The sequence below is a fragment of the Dendrobates tinctorius genome, unplaced genomic scaffold (assembly GCF_039654945.1).
Source record: "Dendrobates tinctorius isolate UK_male_01 unplaced genomic scaffold, ASM3965494v1 ptg000133l, whole genome shotgun sequence".
Classification (NCBI taxonomy): Eukaryota; Metazoa; Chordata; class Amphibia; order Anura; family Dendrobatidae; genus Dendrobates; species Dendrobates tinctorius.
The window spans coordinates 18,297,667-18,315,261 of NW_027361801.1; the positions used below are offsets into that span (position 1 = coordinate 18,297,667).

Consider the following 17,595-nt stretch of genomic DNA (forward strand, 5'->3'; position numbering starts at 1 on the left):
CGACGGCGGCAGCACCCGGAGGACCCAGCGCGGTGGCGGCAAGTATCGGACACCCGCAGCGGCAGCACAAAAAAACGTATGTTTGCATTGTAAGACGCACCCCTATTTTCCCCCCAAATTTGGGGGGGAAAAAAGTGCGTCTTACAAAGCGAAAAATACGGTATGTGTATGTATGATTTTTATTTTGAAAGGGGGGTGATTTGAACTTATAAATTTTAGTTTTTTAAAATTTTAAACTTTTTTTTTTGTTTTTCTCTCTTTAATTTTGACATACTTCAATAGTCTCCCGGAAGCTGCCATAGCCCGATCGGCACTGCTACGTACAGTTGATGATCAGATCGCTTATATGTAGCAGAATTGCTGACTTGCTATGAGCGCCGACCACCGGGTGGCGCTCATAGCAATCCAGCATTGCTAACCATAGAGGTCTGCAGGAGAATTCTGGTTGTCATGCCAACCCATCGGTGACCCGCGATCACGTGACAGGGGTCACCAAGGGGTGGATTTCCAGCGTGATTGCTGGAAGCCCATGTTAAATACCGCTGTCAGTTTGACAGCCACATTTAATGGGCTAATAGCCTTGGGTGGATTGCAATTCCACCCACGGCTGTTCTGGGCACATGTCGGCTGTTCTGGGCACATGTCAGCTGTTCAAAACAGCTGACATGTGCAGGGAAAGATGGGCTCACCGCTGGAGCCCACATCAAAGGGAGGGAGTCCGACGTCAGTGTATTGCGCGCAATGTCAGAAAGGGGTTAAGTACAAAAATTGCTTTGTCACTAAGGCCTGTTTCACACTTCCGTTTTTTCAAATCCGTCAAAATCCGTTGGTTTCCGTAAAAAAACGGATCCGCCATTTTTTTGCAGGATCCGTTTTTTTTGTCCCATAGACTTCCATTAGTGGTTACCGCGGATCCGTCAAAAAAACGGATCCGTTTTTTTAAAAACGGATCCGTTTGCATCAGTTTCCGTCAAAAAAACGGAAACGGATCCGTTTGGCGGACACAAAAACGGAAGTGTGAAACAGGCCTTAGGGATTAAGAATTTTTTTTTTGGGGGGGGGGGGGATGTTTGTTAAAAAGGAAAAAAAAAAAAGTTTTGCTGCTTTGACTTACCAAAGGGCTTTCTTAAAATGAGCTGGAATATATGTTGAGGCTTTTTTTTTTTTTTTTTTTTTTTCTCTCTTGCCCCAGTCGTGAGTAAAACTACCTATTTTGTGGTGTACAAGGCAATCGAAGCTGAACATAGTGATGTAGTGTTTGTGTTTGGTCGTTTTTTTTTTTTGTTTTTTTTTTTTATGGAAGTACATGGCTTTTATTGCTGCTTCACGGCCTCATTACATTCCTGCCATATAAAAAGCGATGCTCATGACACAGCTGCCACGTTGAACTATTTCCCCTAGAATGGCCGCTTTTGCATCACCGTCCATCAGAACGTGATGTATAATTGTCATTGAGCACTTCTCTATAACATATCATGTACGTGCCCGTGATTCACACTGGAATGCTTTTATAATCTTCCTGTGTTTTTTTTCCCTTGTTTTGTTATAGATGAGTTAGAAGAAGAGTTTAGCCACAGAGACTTAAGTCCATCTCCTGGTAAACGAGGTAGGGGAAGGGGCTCACGTGGAAAGTCAAGGACTTCAAACTCCAGAGGACAGTCTGAGGAGAGCAGGCTCACATCTTCACACTGCACGGAGGAGACCGAAAGCAGCTCCAGTGTAAGCGTGGAGGAAGCTAATGTTGTGATGGTTGAGCTCTTTCTCATCTTTTTAGATTAGCCACGTGGGTGCATATATGGCCATCACATACTGCAAATTAGTAATCAAATGTGTAGTCGTGCAATTAATTTTGGCAATATAGGAAAACTGTAAAGCATATATAACAAGTGTTTTGTTTTTTTTTTTTTGTTTTTTTTTTAAATTTATAGGGGGGGGTGGGGGGTAAAAGGACCTTGCGTTATCGGATTGCTACAAATAGGCAGGCACTTTGTAGTTACTGAAGCGCTGCGGTGCTTAATTTTTATTATCTCTGTTAACAATCAATGTGTGTAGAGCAGGGGTCTCAAACTGCATTCCTTGAGGGTTGCAAACCATGTGTGTTTTTGAGATTTCCTTAGCATTGCACAAGGTGCTGGAATCAACTGTACAGGTGATTAAATTATCACCTGTGCAATACAAGGAAATCCTGAAAACATGACCTGTTTGCGGCCCTTGAGGAATGCAGTTTGAGACCTCTGGTTTAGAGTGTATTGCAATACTTGGCGGTCGCTGTCGTCTATCTTTTCAAACTATGGTCCGCTGTTGCATCACTTGATTGCATCTGTAGGAGGAGAGCACCGTTATGGTTAACATACTTTTACACATAAAAGGTGACTGGTGATCCACACAGAAGACGCTCTGCTGCAGAAGGCGAAGAATGTTAATTATTGCAAGACACCACACACTACTGATTGCCAACAAAAGAGAAATTATTTAACTGCGGGACTTCTTGAGTTTTTGCTGTTATCACCAGTTAAGGCTGTGTTCACATGACCAATCATCTGTTAGAATAGACCTAGCAGCAGTCCGTTGACAAGAAAGTTGTGCATATACAACTCGTTTGTCCGACTGAAAAAAAAAAAAAAAATTCAACTGGATCTGTGTTTTGTTTTTTTTTTTTTTTTTTTTTTTTTTTTTTTAAGCAAACCTGTCACCAGGTCTGGCCAGTATGAGAGGGAGAAATATGGTAGTTTTCTTATCGCTTCATTGTGGGGGACACAGGAACTATGGGTGTATTCTGCTGCCACTAGGAGGCTGACACTGTGCACTTAAAAAGTTAATTCCTCCTCTGCAGTATACACCCCACCGACAGGCACCAAGTTAATCAGTTTTAGCTTAGTGTCAGCAGGAAGTGGACACGGGTCTTTTATTAGGCCCATTTCTACCTCAATGTGTGTCGTTCCTTTTCAGGTAGCAGGAGGGATACAGTGTGAAAGGACACGCAGAGACCTTGAGTATGGTGTATACTGCCACTCCGTATCCTCATAGGTCTAGTTGGCAGGACTCCAACTCCTAGCATGGAAGCTTGCTCAGGTGATCCGGACCCAGTCCTGACCCATCATCTCCCACCTACTCGCCCACCAGAGCCTGTTGGTTGGAAGAGACGTTGACGTCCTACAACAGGCCTTTCCGGACGTCTAACATCACCGGGATGGAGAGGTACCTTTTCCCTAGGTCCCTTCATGACTAGTTCTTCCCTTCATAGATTCTTCTTGGGACTGGAGCAGCCTCCCATGGTCACCAGGATTAATCTAGGCCCCAGCTTACACTTGGGCCTAGTCCTTGCTCCCCTTACGGCACCTGGCAACCTTTTTAGCAGGATCCGGCAGGTCGCTCCTGTGGTTTTAGGGCCGCGCCGCCCCCCCGGCTTCTATTCCGGCCTAGTTTCTTCTGTGGCTCCACCCCCGTTCTGCCTCCTGCTCTTGGTGGCTTGCTCCGCCTACTCCACCTGACCTCAGCAGACAAGCGGCGCAGGGAAAGAGCGATCGCTGCCATCTTTCTGCTCACAGACCTGGCAGTTAGTTCTTCCTCCTTTTCCGGCTTTAGTGAGCGGGATTTTCCTAGCACGCCCACTCTCCTCCAGCGCGCCTTTTTCATACACGGACCCCCGGCATCCTCCCTGCGGTCGCCATTTTCCTACGTGTGATCCCGGACAGTGTCTTCTCCCTACAGGACCTGCTCCCCTTCAACAGCCTGAAAGCAGTCTGACAAGATATTGTGAGTAGCTCTGCTCTGCAGACTGACACTCTCCTCTGGTTTCTCTCACTGTCCCCTAACCTTCTGGCATCAGTTAATAGGTCTGCTCATCATGCCTAAGCACAAAAGAGAGCCTTCTCGCCCTCCGGGTTCCTCTACTCTGGTCAGACACTTAGCGTGCTCTTCCTGCAAAAGCAGACTCCCTTCAGGTCAATCCTCTCCCCTCTTTCAGGACTGCATCAACCCCACTATGCTCACTTCCCAGGAGTCCTTTCCCACTCCAGGCGAGACAGAGACCCCTATCCCAGGGTGGGCTTCTTCTCTGTCGCAGTCTATGGTGGACCTCACCCGGGTGTCTCAGACCCCTGGTGTCCGTTCTTGACAAATTTCCCCTTCCGGCCCCCCCGCAGTTGGCAGTGGGTCACAGGTTTCTCCGCCCGGCCCTTCCGACACAAGCCGTAAGAAACCCAGACATGAGTTCTAGGTCCTCTTCACGCTCCATTTCGCTATCCGGTCTTTCACGGCGAGATCCCTCCTCCGGATTCTCCTCTCCCGAATCAGGTGAGGCGTCTTCAGATGTGCTTCAGAGGATGAGTCGGACCTAAATTCAGAACAGGCCTCCAACATGAGAGATATGGTCCAAAGCCTTATTGTCGCGGCCAACCAGACCTTGGGCATCAAAGATACCTCTACCGAACTCCCCAGATGAGGCGGTTTTGTTTAGGCTAGTTTCACACTAGCGCTTTTGAGCGCAGCGACGGCCTGCGCATGGCACCGCTAAGCCCCGCCCCCTGCCGCGCCTCCGCCGGTAGCTCTGCCTACCGGCGCATGACGCTGCATGCGTCCTGCGTCCCCTATCTTTATCACTGGCGGCGCATGCGCCTTTTTGACGGAGCGCAACCAAACTGCAGCAGGTTGCGTTTGGCGCAGGTCGGCGCACTGTCAAAAGGACGCATGCACCGCCAAACGCATACTGCGCAGGGCCTGCGCCCCCAGTGATAAAGATAGGGGACGCATGCGCCGGTAGGCGGAGCTACCGGAGGAGGCGGGGCTTAGCGGCGGCCATGCGCAGGCCGTCACTGCGCTCAAAAGCGCTAGTGTGAAACTAGCCTTAGACTGTCAAAACCACCTTCCAAGATCTTTGCCCCACATAGTGAATTTGTGGAGGTACTCAGAAGGGAACAGGAGAACCCTACCAGACTCTTTCAAAGATGGAAGCACCTCAGCATCCTATATCCCTTCTCTCCTGAGCTCACCGCTAATTGGATGATTTCCCTGGCTGTGGACCCGCCAGTTTCCAGACAACCAACAGTCCTACCGCTTTCTAATGCAGCATCCCTCAAAGACTCCAACGATGGGATGATAGAATCGCTGGCAAAGTCAGGCTTTTTATTGCAGCTGCTTATACATTATGCCCAGCCTTTACCTCTACCTGGGTCTCAAAGGCTATAGCCAGATGAGCCAAACACCTTCGTAAGGGCATTCTTGCGGGAGCTCCTTTTGAGGGAGCTATCAGACCTTGCAGACCAGGTTTCCTATGCAGAGAAATATTTGGTGTCTGCCTCCTTGGATGCTGTGTCCTGCGCTGCTCAGGTGGCCATCATATTGCTGGACAAAAAAGGCTTCCTTCAAGCCCACTCCTTCCTGGCGTCCTCAAAGCTCCCATGTTAGGTCTACCAGGCCCAGACCTGGCAGGTCTTCCTCTGCATGACTCTTGTCCAGTTCCCAGCATATCTCCCAGGCTAGGCGGTTGTCTCCTGTTTTTTCAGGGACATCTGGCTCGCCTCGGTGGAGGACGCATGGGTCTGGAAGGTAGTATCCTCAGGGTACAAAATAGAGTTCGATTTGTGTCCCCAGGATCGTTTTTTCGAAACCCGACCTCCAAAAGATCCTTCTCTGGTTCCAGGTTTCTTTGCATCCATTGCCTCCCTTCTCAGTTTGGGGGTTATCATCCCCGTTCCAGATCAAGAGCGCGTCACAGGTTTCTATTCAAACCTGTTTGTAGTGCCAAAGAAGGACGGCGTGATTCAGCCCATTCTGGACCTGAAGTTACTGAACAGAAGAGTCTGCCTGCGACATTCAGGATGGATTCCCTCCGTTTAGTAATTGCTTCCATGGAAACGCAGGAATTCCTGTGCTCCGTCGACATTCAAGACGCCTACCTCCACGTTCTGATCTTTCAAGCTCATCAGAGGTTCCGGGGTACAGGGGAACCATTTTCAGTTTGTCGTCCTGCCGTTCGGCCTCGCAATAGCTCCCAGGATCTTATTGAAGATCATGGCAGCTTTGATGGCCATTTTGAGGATCAGGGGCCTTTTGCTCATTCCGTACCTCGATGACATCCTCATCAAGGTTCCCTCTCTTTCAGGCCCAGGAGAGCCTGACCATCGTCCTCGTCTCCCTGGCCTGATTCTGGTGGCTAGTCAGCAGGATAAAGTCTTGCCTTGTTCTGGCTCAATGCCTGGTCTTCCTAGGCATGCTGTTCGACACCCGACAGGCAAAGGTTTTTCTCCCCCGAGAGAGCAATCCTCCAGCAGGGAGCTTGCTCTCTTCAAGGCCTTTGGCCCCCCTTCCTTCTGTTCAGCAATGAAGGCCCTGGGCAGGATGGTGGCGGCCTTGGAAGCAATCCCCTTTGCGCAATTCTACTCGAGACCTCTTCAGCAGGCCATTCTATTGCAGTGGAACAGGTCTGTCCTGTCACTGGAACGTCCGCTTCGCCTCTCTTGCCGAGTCAAACGGTCTCTCGACTGGTGGCGGTCAACTCCTCTCATCCCCCAGAGCCGTTCGTTCCTTCCCGTCCATTGGCAAGTGGTGATGACGTCGGCGTTCTCGTCTGGGGGACGGTTTTTCGCCACTTGTCGGTTCAGAGGCATTGGTCGGCGCAGGAGTCCTCTCTACCGATCAACATACTCGAGATAAGGGCCATCATTCTCTCCCTCCGTCACTGGGGAAAGGCTTCTCGGGGGTCTACCAGTCAGGGTTCAGACGGACCGTGCCAAAGCAGTGGCATATGTCAATCACCAGGGAGGGACCCGGAGTACCCTGGCGATTGCTGAGGTATCCAGGTTCCCACTCTGGGCAAAGGCGACGGTTCCGGCAATATCCGCAGTGCATATTCCCGGCGTCGACAACTGTGCCACCGATTTTCTCAGCCGGGAGGGTCTCGCGGCAGGGGAGTGGTCCCTGAATCAGGAAGTCTTCCATCAGATTTGCCTTCGATGGGGAACACCGGATGTGGACCTCATGGTGTCCCGGCTGAACAGGAAGGTTCCACGGTTCGTCTCCAGGTCCTGCGACCCTCTCGCGGTGGGCGCTGATGCTTTGGTCATTACCTGGTCTAAGTTCATGCTCCCCTACCTGTTTCCTCCCCTTCCTCTTCTTCCCAGGCTGTTGAAAATCAAAGCGAAGGGGGTGCCAGTCATTCTGATTGCACCGGATTGGCCCAGAAGGGTTTGGTTTGCAGAGATCGTCAATCTTCTGGCGAACGCCCCTTGGAGGCTCCCAGACAGGCCAGATCTTCTGTCACAAGGACCGATCTGCCACTAGAGTTCTCGGTCGCTCAATTTGACGGTGTGGATGTTGAAACCGCGGTTCTGAGAGCGTCTGGTTTCTCTGATGCGCACCATGATCCAGGCTAGGAAGCCGTTGTCTTCCAGGGCCTATTATCTGACCTGGAAAGCCTATTTCCGCTGGAGTGAGTCCAATGGCTTTCCACCGATGACTTTGTCTCTTTCTTCCATTTTGGCTTTTCTCCAAGCGGAACTTGATGCTGGCCTTGCCTTTAGTTCTCTAAAGGGTCAGGTATCAGCCCTCTCCATCTTATTTCAAAAGTCCTTAGCCTCCCGCTCTCAAGTCAAAACTTTCCATCAGAGAATGGCGCATATGGCTCCCTGGTACCGGAATCCCGTGGACCTCTGGGACCTCAATCTTGATGGGTTCTTCCTTTGAACCTCTCCTAGGTCTCCTTGTCCGTTCTGTCCTGGAAGGTGGCCTTTCTTGTGGCTTTCATCTCCATTTAGACTCGTCTCGGAGTTGGCGGTTCTTTCCTGTCGCACCCCCCCTTCTTGGTTCTTCACCAGGATAAGGTGATGTTGCGGCCTCTGCCTTCTTTCTTTCCCAAGGTGGTGTCCACATTTCACTTGAATGAGGATATTGTCTTCCCTTCCTTCTATCCTGCTCCAACTCATTCTCTGGAGCGTTCATTGAACAGGCTAGACCTGGTCAGGGCAGTGAGAGGATCTATCTGGCTAGGACCACTTCCTTTAGGAAAACAGATCTCCTCCTATTCGTTATTCCAGATGGTGCGTGAAGAGGCGTGCCGGCCTCCAAGGCTACGATTGCTCGCTGGATCAAAACTGCAATTTTGGAGGCCTACTGGGTTAAGAACAGTGCCTTCCCCGGGGATTAAGGCCCACTCTACCCAGGCAGTGGGCGCTTCCTGGGCGGTACACTATGGGGTATCCGCTCTACAACTGTGAAAAGCTGCAACCTGGTCTTCCATCTACACGTTTGCCAAATTTTACAAGGTCCATACCTACGCTTCTGTGGACACCAGCCTAGGAAGAAGGTTCTTGCAGGCAGCAGTGGTGAGTTCTCCGACCTGAATGGAGTTTTCTGCTGTTTCCCTCCCAGGGACTGCTTTGGGACATCTCATGGTTCCGGTGTCCCCCCAATGAAGCGATAGAGAAAACAGGATTTTTGGTTGCTTACCGTAAAATCTGATTCTCGAAGCCTTCATTGGGGGACACAGCACCCTCCCATGTTTTTTAACTCCTGTTCTTTCTTCTGTGTTACTGTTGAGTTGTTTTCTTTCTATTCTGTTGTTTCTCCTACTGTTCTCTCACTAACTGATTAACTTAGTGCCAGTCGGTGGGGTGTATACTGCAGAGGAGGAGCTAACTTTGTGCATAGTGTCAGCCTCCTAGTGGCAAGCAGCATACACCCATGGTTCCTGTATCCCCCAATGAAGGCTCTGAGAAATAGATTTTACAGTAAGCAACAAAAAATCCTGTTTTTAGGGCTGGTATACGGCATTCTTTAATGCTGTATATTTGCCCCCAACCTGACCTGCAAGATAAGAAAAAGACATTATTATTATTATTATTATTATTATTATTATTATTATTATCGCCTTGGTCCAGCGCCTCCCATCTTCTTGCGATGCAGTCCTCCTTCCATTGTGTGGATCATATGTCCCTACGTCATCCACACAGTCTTCCCGGCGTCGCTATCCTGCACAGGCATACTTATCTGCCCTGACTAAGGTGCAGTAAAGTACTGCAGTGTGTATGTGCTGGGGCTCTTTGACTTTTCCTGGCGCCTGCGCGCTGAAGTCAGAGCAGAGAAGTACGCCTGCACCATGCCAGGGAGTCTGTGGATGATGTGGGAGCTCGTCATTCACATGAAGCAAGAAAAACAGCATCTTAGGAAGAAGGGAGGCGCCGGACCAACACCATCGACACCCCTCGAACCAGACCGTCCCACAGTTGAGTATAATAAAAGGTCTTTTTCTTGTCTTACAGATCAGGTTTGGGGCAGGTATACAGCTTTATAGAATGCTGTATATCAGGCCTGTATCTCCTATCGGTCAAACCTGTTGACTGGTTTCCTTTAACATTGAAGTCTATGGAAAACTGATCCGTTAAATTATCTTTCTGTTTTGTTCCATTTCAAGCTAATTCAGTAAGCAAACAGCGGGGACCTTTTCAAATGCAAGAAAAGCAGATGGATAATTAACTGATTTTGGTTTTCCAAATATTTTAGGGTTTAAGAAAAATAAAAAAAGGGGGATCCCGTTGAAATGTTTTTTTTTTTTTTTTGTTCAGCAAAAAAAAGTCTGCATAACTTTTGTCAATGGACTGGTCTTGAATTGATTCTCAGATGATTACTGGACAAGTGAGCATAGCTGAACACTCCTTAACGAAAAAAAAAGTGTAAATTACACATTTGGTGTTGATGCATTCAGAGATGTGTTGTCTAGAAATGTCTCTTATCAAAATACAAAATGAATGAGTTCGGTGAACAGTGTAACTAGAAAAATTGAAACACCAGAATCACACTTTTGTTTTCACTACAGCATTGTATTAAAATGCAGCTAGAGACAATGAAAACCTCGTAGTTGCACCAAAATGGTATCAAAAATACATCAGCTCGGGGCTCGAAAAATTAAGCCCTCACAAAGCACTATAACCTAAAAAATGAAAACATTATAGGTCTCAAATGGTGAAAAAAAAAAAAAAAAAATCATACTAATTTCCCAATTCCCAGTCGGTGGGGTGTATACTGCAGAGGAGGAGCTAACTTTGTGCATAGTGTCAGCCTCCTAGTGGCAAGCAGCATACACCCATGGTTCCTGTATCCCCCAATGAAGGCTCTGAGAAATAGATTTTACAGTAAGCAACAAAAAATCCTGTTTTTAGGGCTGGTATACGGCATTCTTTAATGCTGTATATTTGCCCCCAACCTGACCTGCAAGATAAGAAAAAGACATTATTATTATTATTATTATTATTATTATTATTATTATTATTATTATTATTATCGCCTTGGTCCAGCGCCTCCCATCTTCTTGCGATGCAGTCCTCCTTCCATTGTGTGGATCATATGTCCCTACGTCATCCACACAGTCTTCCCGGCGTCGCTATCCTGCACAGGCATACTTATCTGCCCTGACTAAGGTGCAGTAAAGTACTGCAGTGTGTATGTGCTGGGGCTCTTTGACTTTTCCTGGCGCCTGCGCGCTGAAGTCAGAGCAGAGAAGTACGCCTGCACCATGCCAGGGAGTCTGTGGATGATGTGGGAGCTCGTCATTCACATGAAGCAAGAAAAACAGCATCTTAGGAAGAAGGGAGGCGCCGGACCAACACCATCGACACCCCTCGAACCAGACCGTCCCACAGTTGAGTATAATAAAAGGTCTTTTTCTTGTCTTACAGATCAGGTTTGGGGCAGGTATACAGCTTTATAGAATGCTGTATATCAGGCCTGTATCTCCTTTCGGTCAAACCGAAAAAAAAAAAAATCATACTAATTTCCCAATTCCCCCCCCCCCCCCCCCCCCCCCCCCCACCAATTAAATAGAAAAAGTATCTATGCACTTGTACTTATCTGAAGAACCATGTTGTCCGATCAGTGTTAGCATCTAGTGGACATGGTAAATAAATAAAAAAACAAAAGGCAATTGTGACATTGCATTTATCTTTAGTTCATCGCACCTGAATTTTTTTTTTTTTTTTCTAGTACACTAGATGTTAAAATCAATGGTGTCACTCAAAAGTACAATAAAAAACAAGCTCTCGTTTGGTTATATTGATGAAGATCTTAAGTTATGGCTCTTGGAAGAGGGAAAATGGCCATGGCATGTAGGGGTTCAAGTTTGTTGCTGGTTGAGCAATCCTAACACTGAGACGCCACTTTTTCTTTCCATTCCATATTGCACATTAGTTATTTAGCCTACTCAAATGTTTATTGAAAACTCTGCAACAATCTTTTTCTGGAAATATTCTTTCAACAAAATATCGTTCATGGACAAATAGTCTTTAGTGCAGCGCAAGATGTTTCACATGAAAAGCGTTCCTTTACAAGTCCGTCCTCTGTCAATGATTGTTCAGGCTTGAATAATTCATTTTCATCAACTTGAGTCGGTGTATGAGAGGCCTTGGTCTCCTTCCATAGATTTCTATCAGCATAAGGTCGTTCTGCAGATATCATCCTTGCCAAAAGTAGAAGCCACATTCCACCTTAATGAAGATGCCATGTTGCCTGCCTTTTGCTTCTCCTTTTCCCAAGCGAGGAAATGGTTCATTTTGGATACAGTCCGGACTTTGGCTCTCGAGCCACCTCTTTTGGGTGGACGCTTTATTTTTTTTTTTTTTCCCCAAGAGAGATCCATTTGGGGTCTTTCTGGTATCCTGCTCTATTTGGTTAGCTGTAGATGTTGCTCATCACTCAAAGGGCAAAGTGCCACCCTTCCGTGTGATTGTGAATCTGGGGGCGACACATCCACTGCCCCACAGGTGAGCAGTGCAGCCTTTTTGGTTGGTTGTTCACTCTTCTACCATATTTACAGGATGCTTATTTTTCAATAAACTCTGCAACCTTCTCCTTTGTTGTCCCATCCCTACAGACCCTTTTTGGAACTTTCCATCCTGTGTCTCCCCAATGGCACAAATGAGAGTTTTTTTGTTAAAAGGAAATGCCTTCTTTCGTACAGTCTAGAGGCCACACGGCACCAGGGCTGTGGAGTTGGTAAGCCAAACCTCCGACTCCTCCATTTCCATGACTCCGACTCCACCAAAATGGGCTCCAACTCCATAACTCTGACTCCACAACCCTGCACAGCACCCACCCAGTGATTTTCTTACTACAGTTATGCCGTTCTGTTATGGTTATAAAAGTTTTTCACAGCCCACCTGCGGATATCCAAAAGTGGCCTTATTGGCTAGTGTATTTGCTCTTTAATAATATGTCCCTCTTCTTCACTAGATAGAAACTGTGCAGCTCATTAGCTGGGGTTTACATCATATCTGCCTCATAGTAGCAGCAGCCATAAGTCTTTGTCCCCCCAAGTGGAAAACACAAGAAAAACCTTTACTCATTGCTGTCACATATGTTACAAGTGCAAAAAAAAAAAAAAACAAAACATCTAAATGTGTGGGTTTTTTTTCCTTTCCTACAGAGGGACAGGTCACCCCACAGAAGCAGCCCTAGTGACAGTAGACCGAAATGTGGTTTCTGTCATGCTGGTGATGAAGAAAATGAAACGCGAGGAAAGCTTCATATATTTAATGCAAAAAAAGCAGCAGCTCACTACAAGTGCATGGTGAGTATCCCGACTGCAGTATCTGAGTGTTCTCGTGGTGGAGCAGAAAAGTCATCTCTCATCTGTTCTATTACACTTTGCAGAAGCTGTTTGGTTTCTTGCAGTGCTGTGATTTTTACACTGTACTGTAACTTTTTTTTTTTTTTTTTTTTATCCTAAGGCTGAATACTAGTGACGAGTGAACGTGCACGAATAAGGCATTATCAGATCATGCTCTGGTGCTAGCTGAGTGACTTAAGCGTACTCAAATAATATGTTCAAGACCCCGTGGCTGCAAGTCTCGCAACTGTTTGACAGCCACAACACATGGAGGGACGGTATCACCCAAGCATGATCAGATAACGCCTTATCCAAGCACATTTGGTCATCCCTTCTGAATACTTTAGATTTCTGCTCTTGGGTCAGGTTTATTTATTTTCTGCTGCTAAAAGCTTTGCTGTGGCTCTTTGGGGCTTGGAATGTGACATGAAAAAATTAATGCAAGTTTTCCCTTCACCCATTACCACACACCTGAGTGAGGGATCCGCCCCACCAGGTCAGGAACCTACTGAAACAAAAGGGGCGGCACCTCTCCCCCGCTTCAGTTGGGTTCCTGTCCTGGATCGGGATCCAAGTCTGACAGCCCGATCAAAATCATCTTAGAATTCTTACAGGAAGGACTGCAGCTGGGCCTAGCGGTAAATACCCTTAAAGTACAGGTTTCAGCACTAGACGCTCTATATAACTGCAAACTAGCAAACAGATGGGTAGCCAGATTTATTAAATCCTGCCAGAGGTCTAGACCAATTCCATTACCAAGAATAGCTCCGTGGGATTTAAACCTCGTATTAGAAGCTCTCACGAAAGAGCCATTTGAACCGGTTCACCAACTGCCAGTAAAATATCTCACCCTAAAGACCATTATTTTAGAGGCCCTTACATCGGCCCGTAGAGTAAGTGACTTACAGGCCCTCTCAGTTAATCCACCTTATACCCAGGTATACCAGGACAGAGTTGTCCTAAAAACAGACCCTGCTTATTTACCGAAAGTTGTATCTGATTTCCACCGTAGCCAGGAAATTGTTCTCCCATCCTTCTGTGAGAATCCAAAAAATCCGGTAGAGGAGAAATTCCACAAACTATATGTTAAAAGAGCCCTCTTAGAGTATATATCAGTGACTAGCCAGTGGAGGAGGTCCCAGTCCCTATTTGTAGCCTTCCAGGGTGCCAGGAAGGGCTATGGAGTATCAAAAGGGACTATTGCCAGATGGATTAGGGAGGCCATTAGTGTAGCCTACTCAGCTAGTGGCGTTCCGATTCCTGACTGCATCAAGGCTCACCCAACCAGAGCCGTGGCAACCTCCTGGGCTGAAAAGGCAGAGGTATCGATTGAGCAAATCTGTAATGCCGCTACCTGGGCCTCACCATCAACCTTTTTTAAGCACTATAGATTAAATTTATCCTCCTCTGCTGACTTAACCTTTGGTAGAAGGGTACTGCAAATGGTGGTCCCACCCTAAGGTGTTTCGAAGTCTCCAAAAATCTCTCAGGTGTGCTGTCATGGGTGAAGGGAGAACCACCATGGTTACTTACCGGTAGCCGGTTTTTCCGAAACCCATGACAGCACCCGTATATACCCCCCCTTTTCACCTTATGGGTGTGCACTTTAATAGGGTGTATTTGTGTGATGTGGTGTCGGATAAACATGTTACTAACCGGGAAGTCCTCTCAATGCTCTATAACCGAACTGAAGCAGGGGAGAGGTGCCGCCCCTTATGTTTCAGTAGGGTCCTGGCGGGGCGGATCCCTCTCTCAGGTGTGCTGTCATGGGTTCCGGAAAAACCGGCTACCGGTAAGTAACCATGGTGGGTTTTTTTAAATCAAGAACACAGTTGCTAGTCATTTTTTATAAATATCAATTTTGTATTTGTTTTCTTTCTTTTTTTTTTTTTTGTTTGTTTGTTTGTTAATCTGGAGTATGTGTCAGGCTGTAACAGTGCAGCAGAAAACTGCATTGCTACTGCACAAGAACCATGGCATTAAGGCTGGGTTCACATTGCGTTAGGGTGAATCCACTAGCGCTATCCTTTAGCGCCGTTAACGCTAACCAACGGATACGTTAGCGCACCCATTGACCACAATGCAAATAACACATGCCGAAATTGGCATGCGTTAGCAAATATGCGTTAGCAAATATGCGTTATTTCCTTTTTAAACCAAAGATTTTTATTATATTCAAATGTCGTTATAATTACATTCAAGCACATCTTTCAAATCATTTCCATTGCATATAGAAATTTACACGACATTCAATTTCCTCCCCGTCAAGAAGATAAACTAACCCAACCACCCCCCTTCCCAGCTGCAATACAGACTTTCTCAATGTGATTGTCTCCACTGTAACCACATGGCCCAGAGTTTTTCAAAGTGAACTTCCGTATGTCGCCTTCTATAAATTCTCTCCTCTAATCTGATTACATTAGTCACACGAGTAACAAACTCCCCAACCATTGGGGGTTCAGCATCGATCCATTTTTGAGCTATCAGCTTACGGGCAATATATGAGTTTTGCTATGATGGACTTATAGGCATTCCCCACCGACACCTCCTCCACATACCCCAACACACACGTTACCGGGTCCCTTCCTATAACACATCGGTATATCTTCTCAACAAGCCCTATAACCTCCTCCCAGTATGATGATAGTCGTGGACAAGACCAAAGCATATGAAGCATTCCCGCAGGTTCAAATCCACATCTTGGACATTCCGCATTATCCCTCAAGCCCATTTTTCTCATAAGTTCTGGAGTCTTATATGTTCTATGTACAATATATAGTTGCGATATCCTACCTGGCTCACTCAAAGAGAGTTTAGGTATATACTCTAAAATAGACTCCCAAGTGTCATCTACTATTTCCCCCACTTCTCTCTCCCATTTAGATTTTACTGTTAAGGGAGACCCAGCCAAGTAAGAATATAATAAGTCTCTATAGATGGTAGAAATAACACCTCTCGTACCCCCGGACGCACACACAAAATCCAATACCACATCCCTCTGTACCGTCATAGTCATTATCTGTTTCTGCGCTTGAAATGCATGCCTGAGACCAAAATATCGAAATTCCCCACTACATGGGAGTCCAAACTCTTCTTTTAAAACAGTAAAAGACTTGATCTCAGACCCTTCCAATAGTTGCCACACATATTGCAAACCTCTCCTCTCCCAATCAATAAAGTCCCGCAGTTTGTATAGTTCAGAAAGGTTCACATTATCCCAGATAGGTGTGTATGTCGTCAATTCCTCAACTTTTCTAAGAATTTTGATATGCTGCCATATTTTGTGCATTAGTCCAAATGTGGGCATGTCCTTCCCTAATCTCCCGAAGTTTCCTGCTTCTAGACTCTGTACCAGTGTTCTCTTGTTGGTCATTTGGGCCAAAACTCTCCCCATAACGCTCAAGTTCCCCTCGTCTCTCCAGCCCCTAAAGTGCTGCCCCTGTGTTGCTACAAAGTATATCCATGGATTTGGTGCCGCCAACCCACCCTCTTCCTTCCCCCTTTGCAGTATTTCCAATTTAATTTTTGCTTGCTTTTTCCCCCAAATCAATTCCCTAAAAATGGTGTTAATTTTGTAAAATTTTTTCTTTGGGATCCAAACCGGGGCATTATGAAGGACGTACATCAACTGAGGCATCATAATCATTTTAATTAAATTTGTCCTCCCCACTGTTGATAGTACTAGCTTACACCATGCTGTCATCTTAACTTTAAATTTAACTAGTAATGGGTCCAAGTTTAGTTCAAGAAATCTAGACACAGGCATAGATACCCATATTCCGAGGTATTTAAATTCCTTAACTACTTTCAAGTGTCCAGCTATCCCCCCCTCATCTCGAACTCCCAGCTCTCTATCAACCCCCATGATACATGACTTGTCCCAATTAATTCTCAATCCGGAAAAGTGTCCAAATTTCCCTATAAGGCCCATGACCTCAGTCAGTGCTTTTCCGCCGTCTTTTAAGAACAGGAGTATATCGTCCGCGTATAGGGCGATCTTTTCCTCCAATTCCCCATATCTAAAGCCTTGTAGTTCCTTGGAATTACGAATTTTAATCGCTAACGGTTCCATCGCTACAGCAAACAATAACGGCGACAATGGACATCCCTGACGAGTTCCTCTGAACAACCCAAATGCCTCCGAAGTCTCCCCATTAATCCTAATAAATCCTTTGGGGTCTACATACAGTAACTTAACCCAGGAGATAAATCTATGCCCAAATCCCATGCATTTCAGTACTGCCCATAAATACTTCCACTCTACCCTATCAAATGCCTTTCGTGCATCCAATGAGACCACCACCCTTTCCCCCCTGTTATCTGCTGGGATTTGAATATTTAAAAAAAGTCTTCGCAGGTTAATGGCGGTGGATCTATTTTGTAAGAACCCTGATTGGTCTGGATGTATCAATTTTGGGACAACTCTAGACATTCTTATCGCCAACATTTTGGCTAGTATTTTAACATCTGATGTCAATAATGAGATTGGTCTATAGGATTCTACGGATGAGGCATCCTTCCCTTCCTTAGGAATCACCACGATTGCAGCCTCCCTCATAGATCTTGGCAATACCCCTTTCTCCACTGCTACCTCAAATACATGCTTAAGTTTGGGTGCTACAATTCCTATTAACTCTTTGTACACTTCTCCTGGGATCCCGTCAGATCCAGGTGATCTGTCATTTGTTAATGATAGGATAGCCTTCTCTACCTCTTCCACAGTAAATAATTCTTCCAAGTTTTGTTTATCAATATCATCTAACTTAGGTAATTCTATCTCTTGTAAATATCTATCCATCTCCAGATCCGAGGCCCTCAATTCCGAAGTATACAGTTCTACATAGTATTCCTTAAAACAATCCAAAATCTCGGTAGTATCCTTATGGACTGCCCCATCTCTAGTGACAATTTTGTATATTTGTGAGGGTTGTTTCTGCGCTGTAGTAATCACTGATAATAAGTGTCCCACCTTTTCCCCCTCTTCATAGAACAATGCTTTT

The 17,595-nt window shown here is 46.2% G+C and overlaps 1 protein-coding gene across 2 annotated transcripts in view; it reads left to right on the top strand.

The window, feature by feature from the left end:
* The window catches only part of PHF6 (PHD finger protein 6), a 49,237-nt gene that overhangs the window by 22,305 nt on the left and 9,337 nt on the right, over nucleotides 1-17,595 (top strand). For both annotated transcript variants that reach the window (XM_073543511.1, XM_073543512.1), the window contains exons 6-7: nucleotides 1,550-1,719; nucleotides 12,413-12,556. In XM_073543511.1, coding sequence (XP_073399612.1) covers nucleotides 1,550-1,719; nucleotides 12,413-12,556 — 314 coding nt within the window. The remainder of the gene's footprint in view (nucleotides 1-1,549; nucleotides 1,720-12,412; nucleotides 12,557-17,595) is intronic.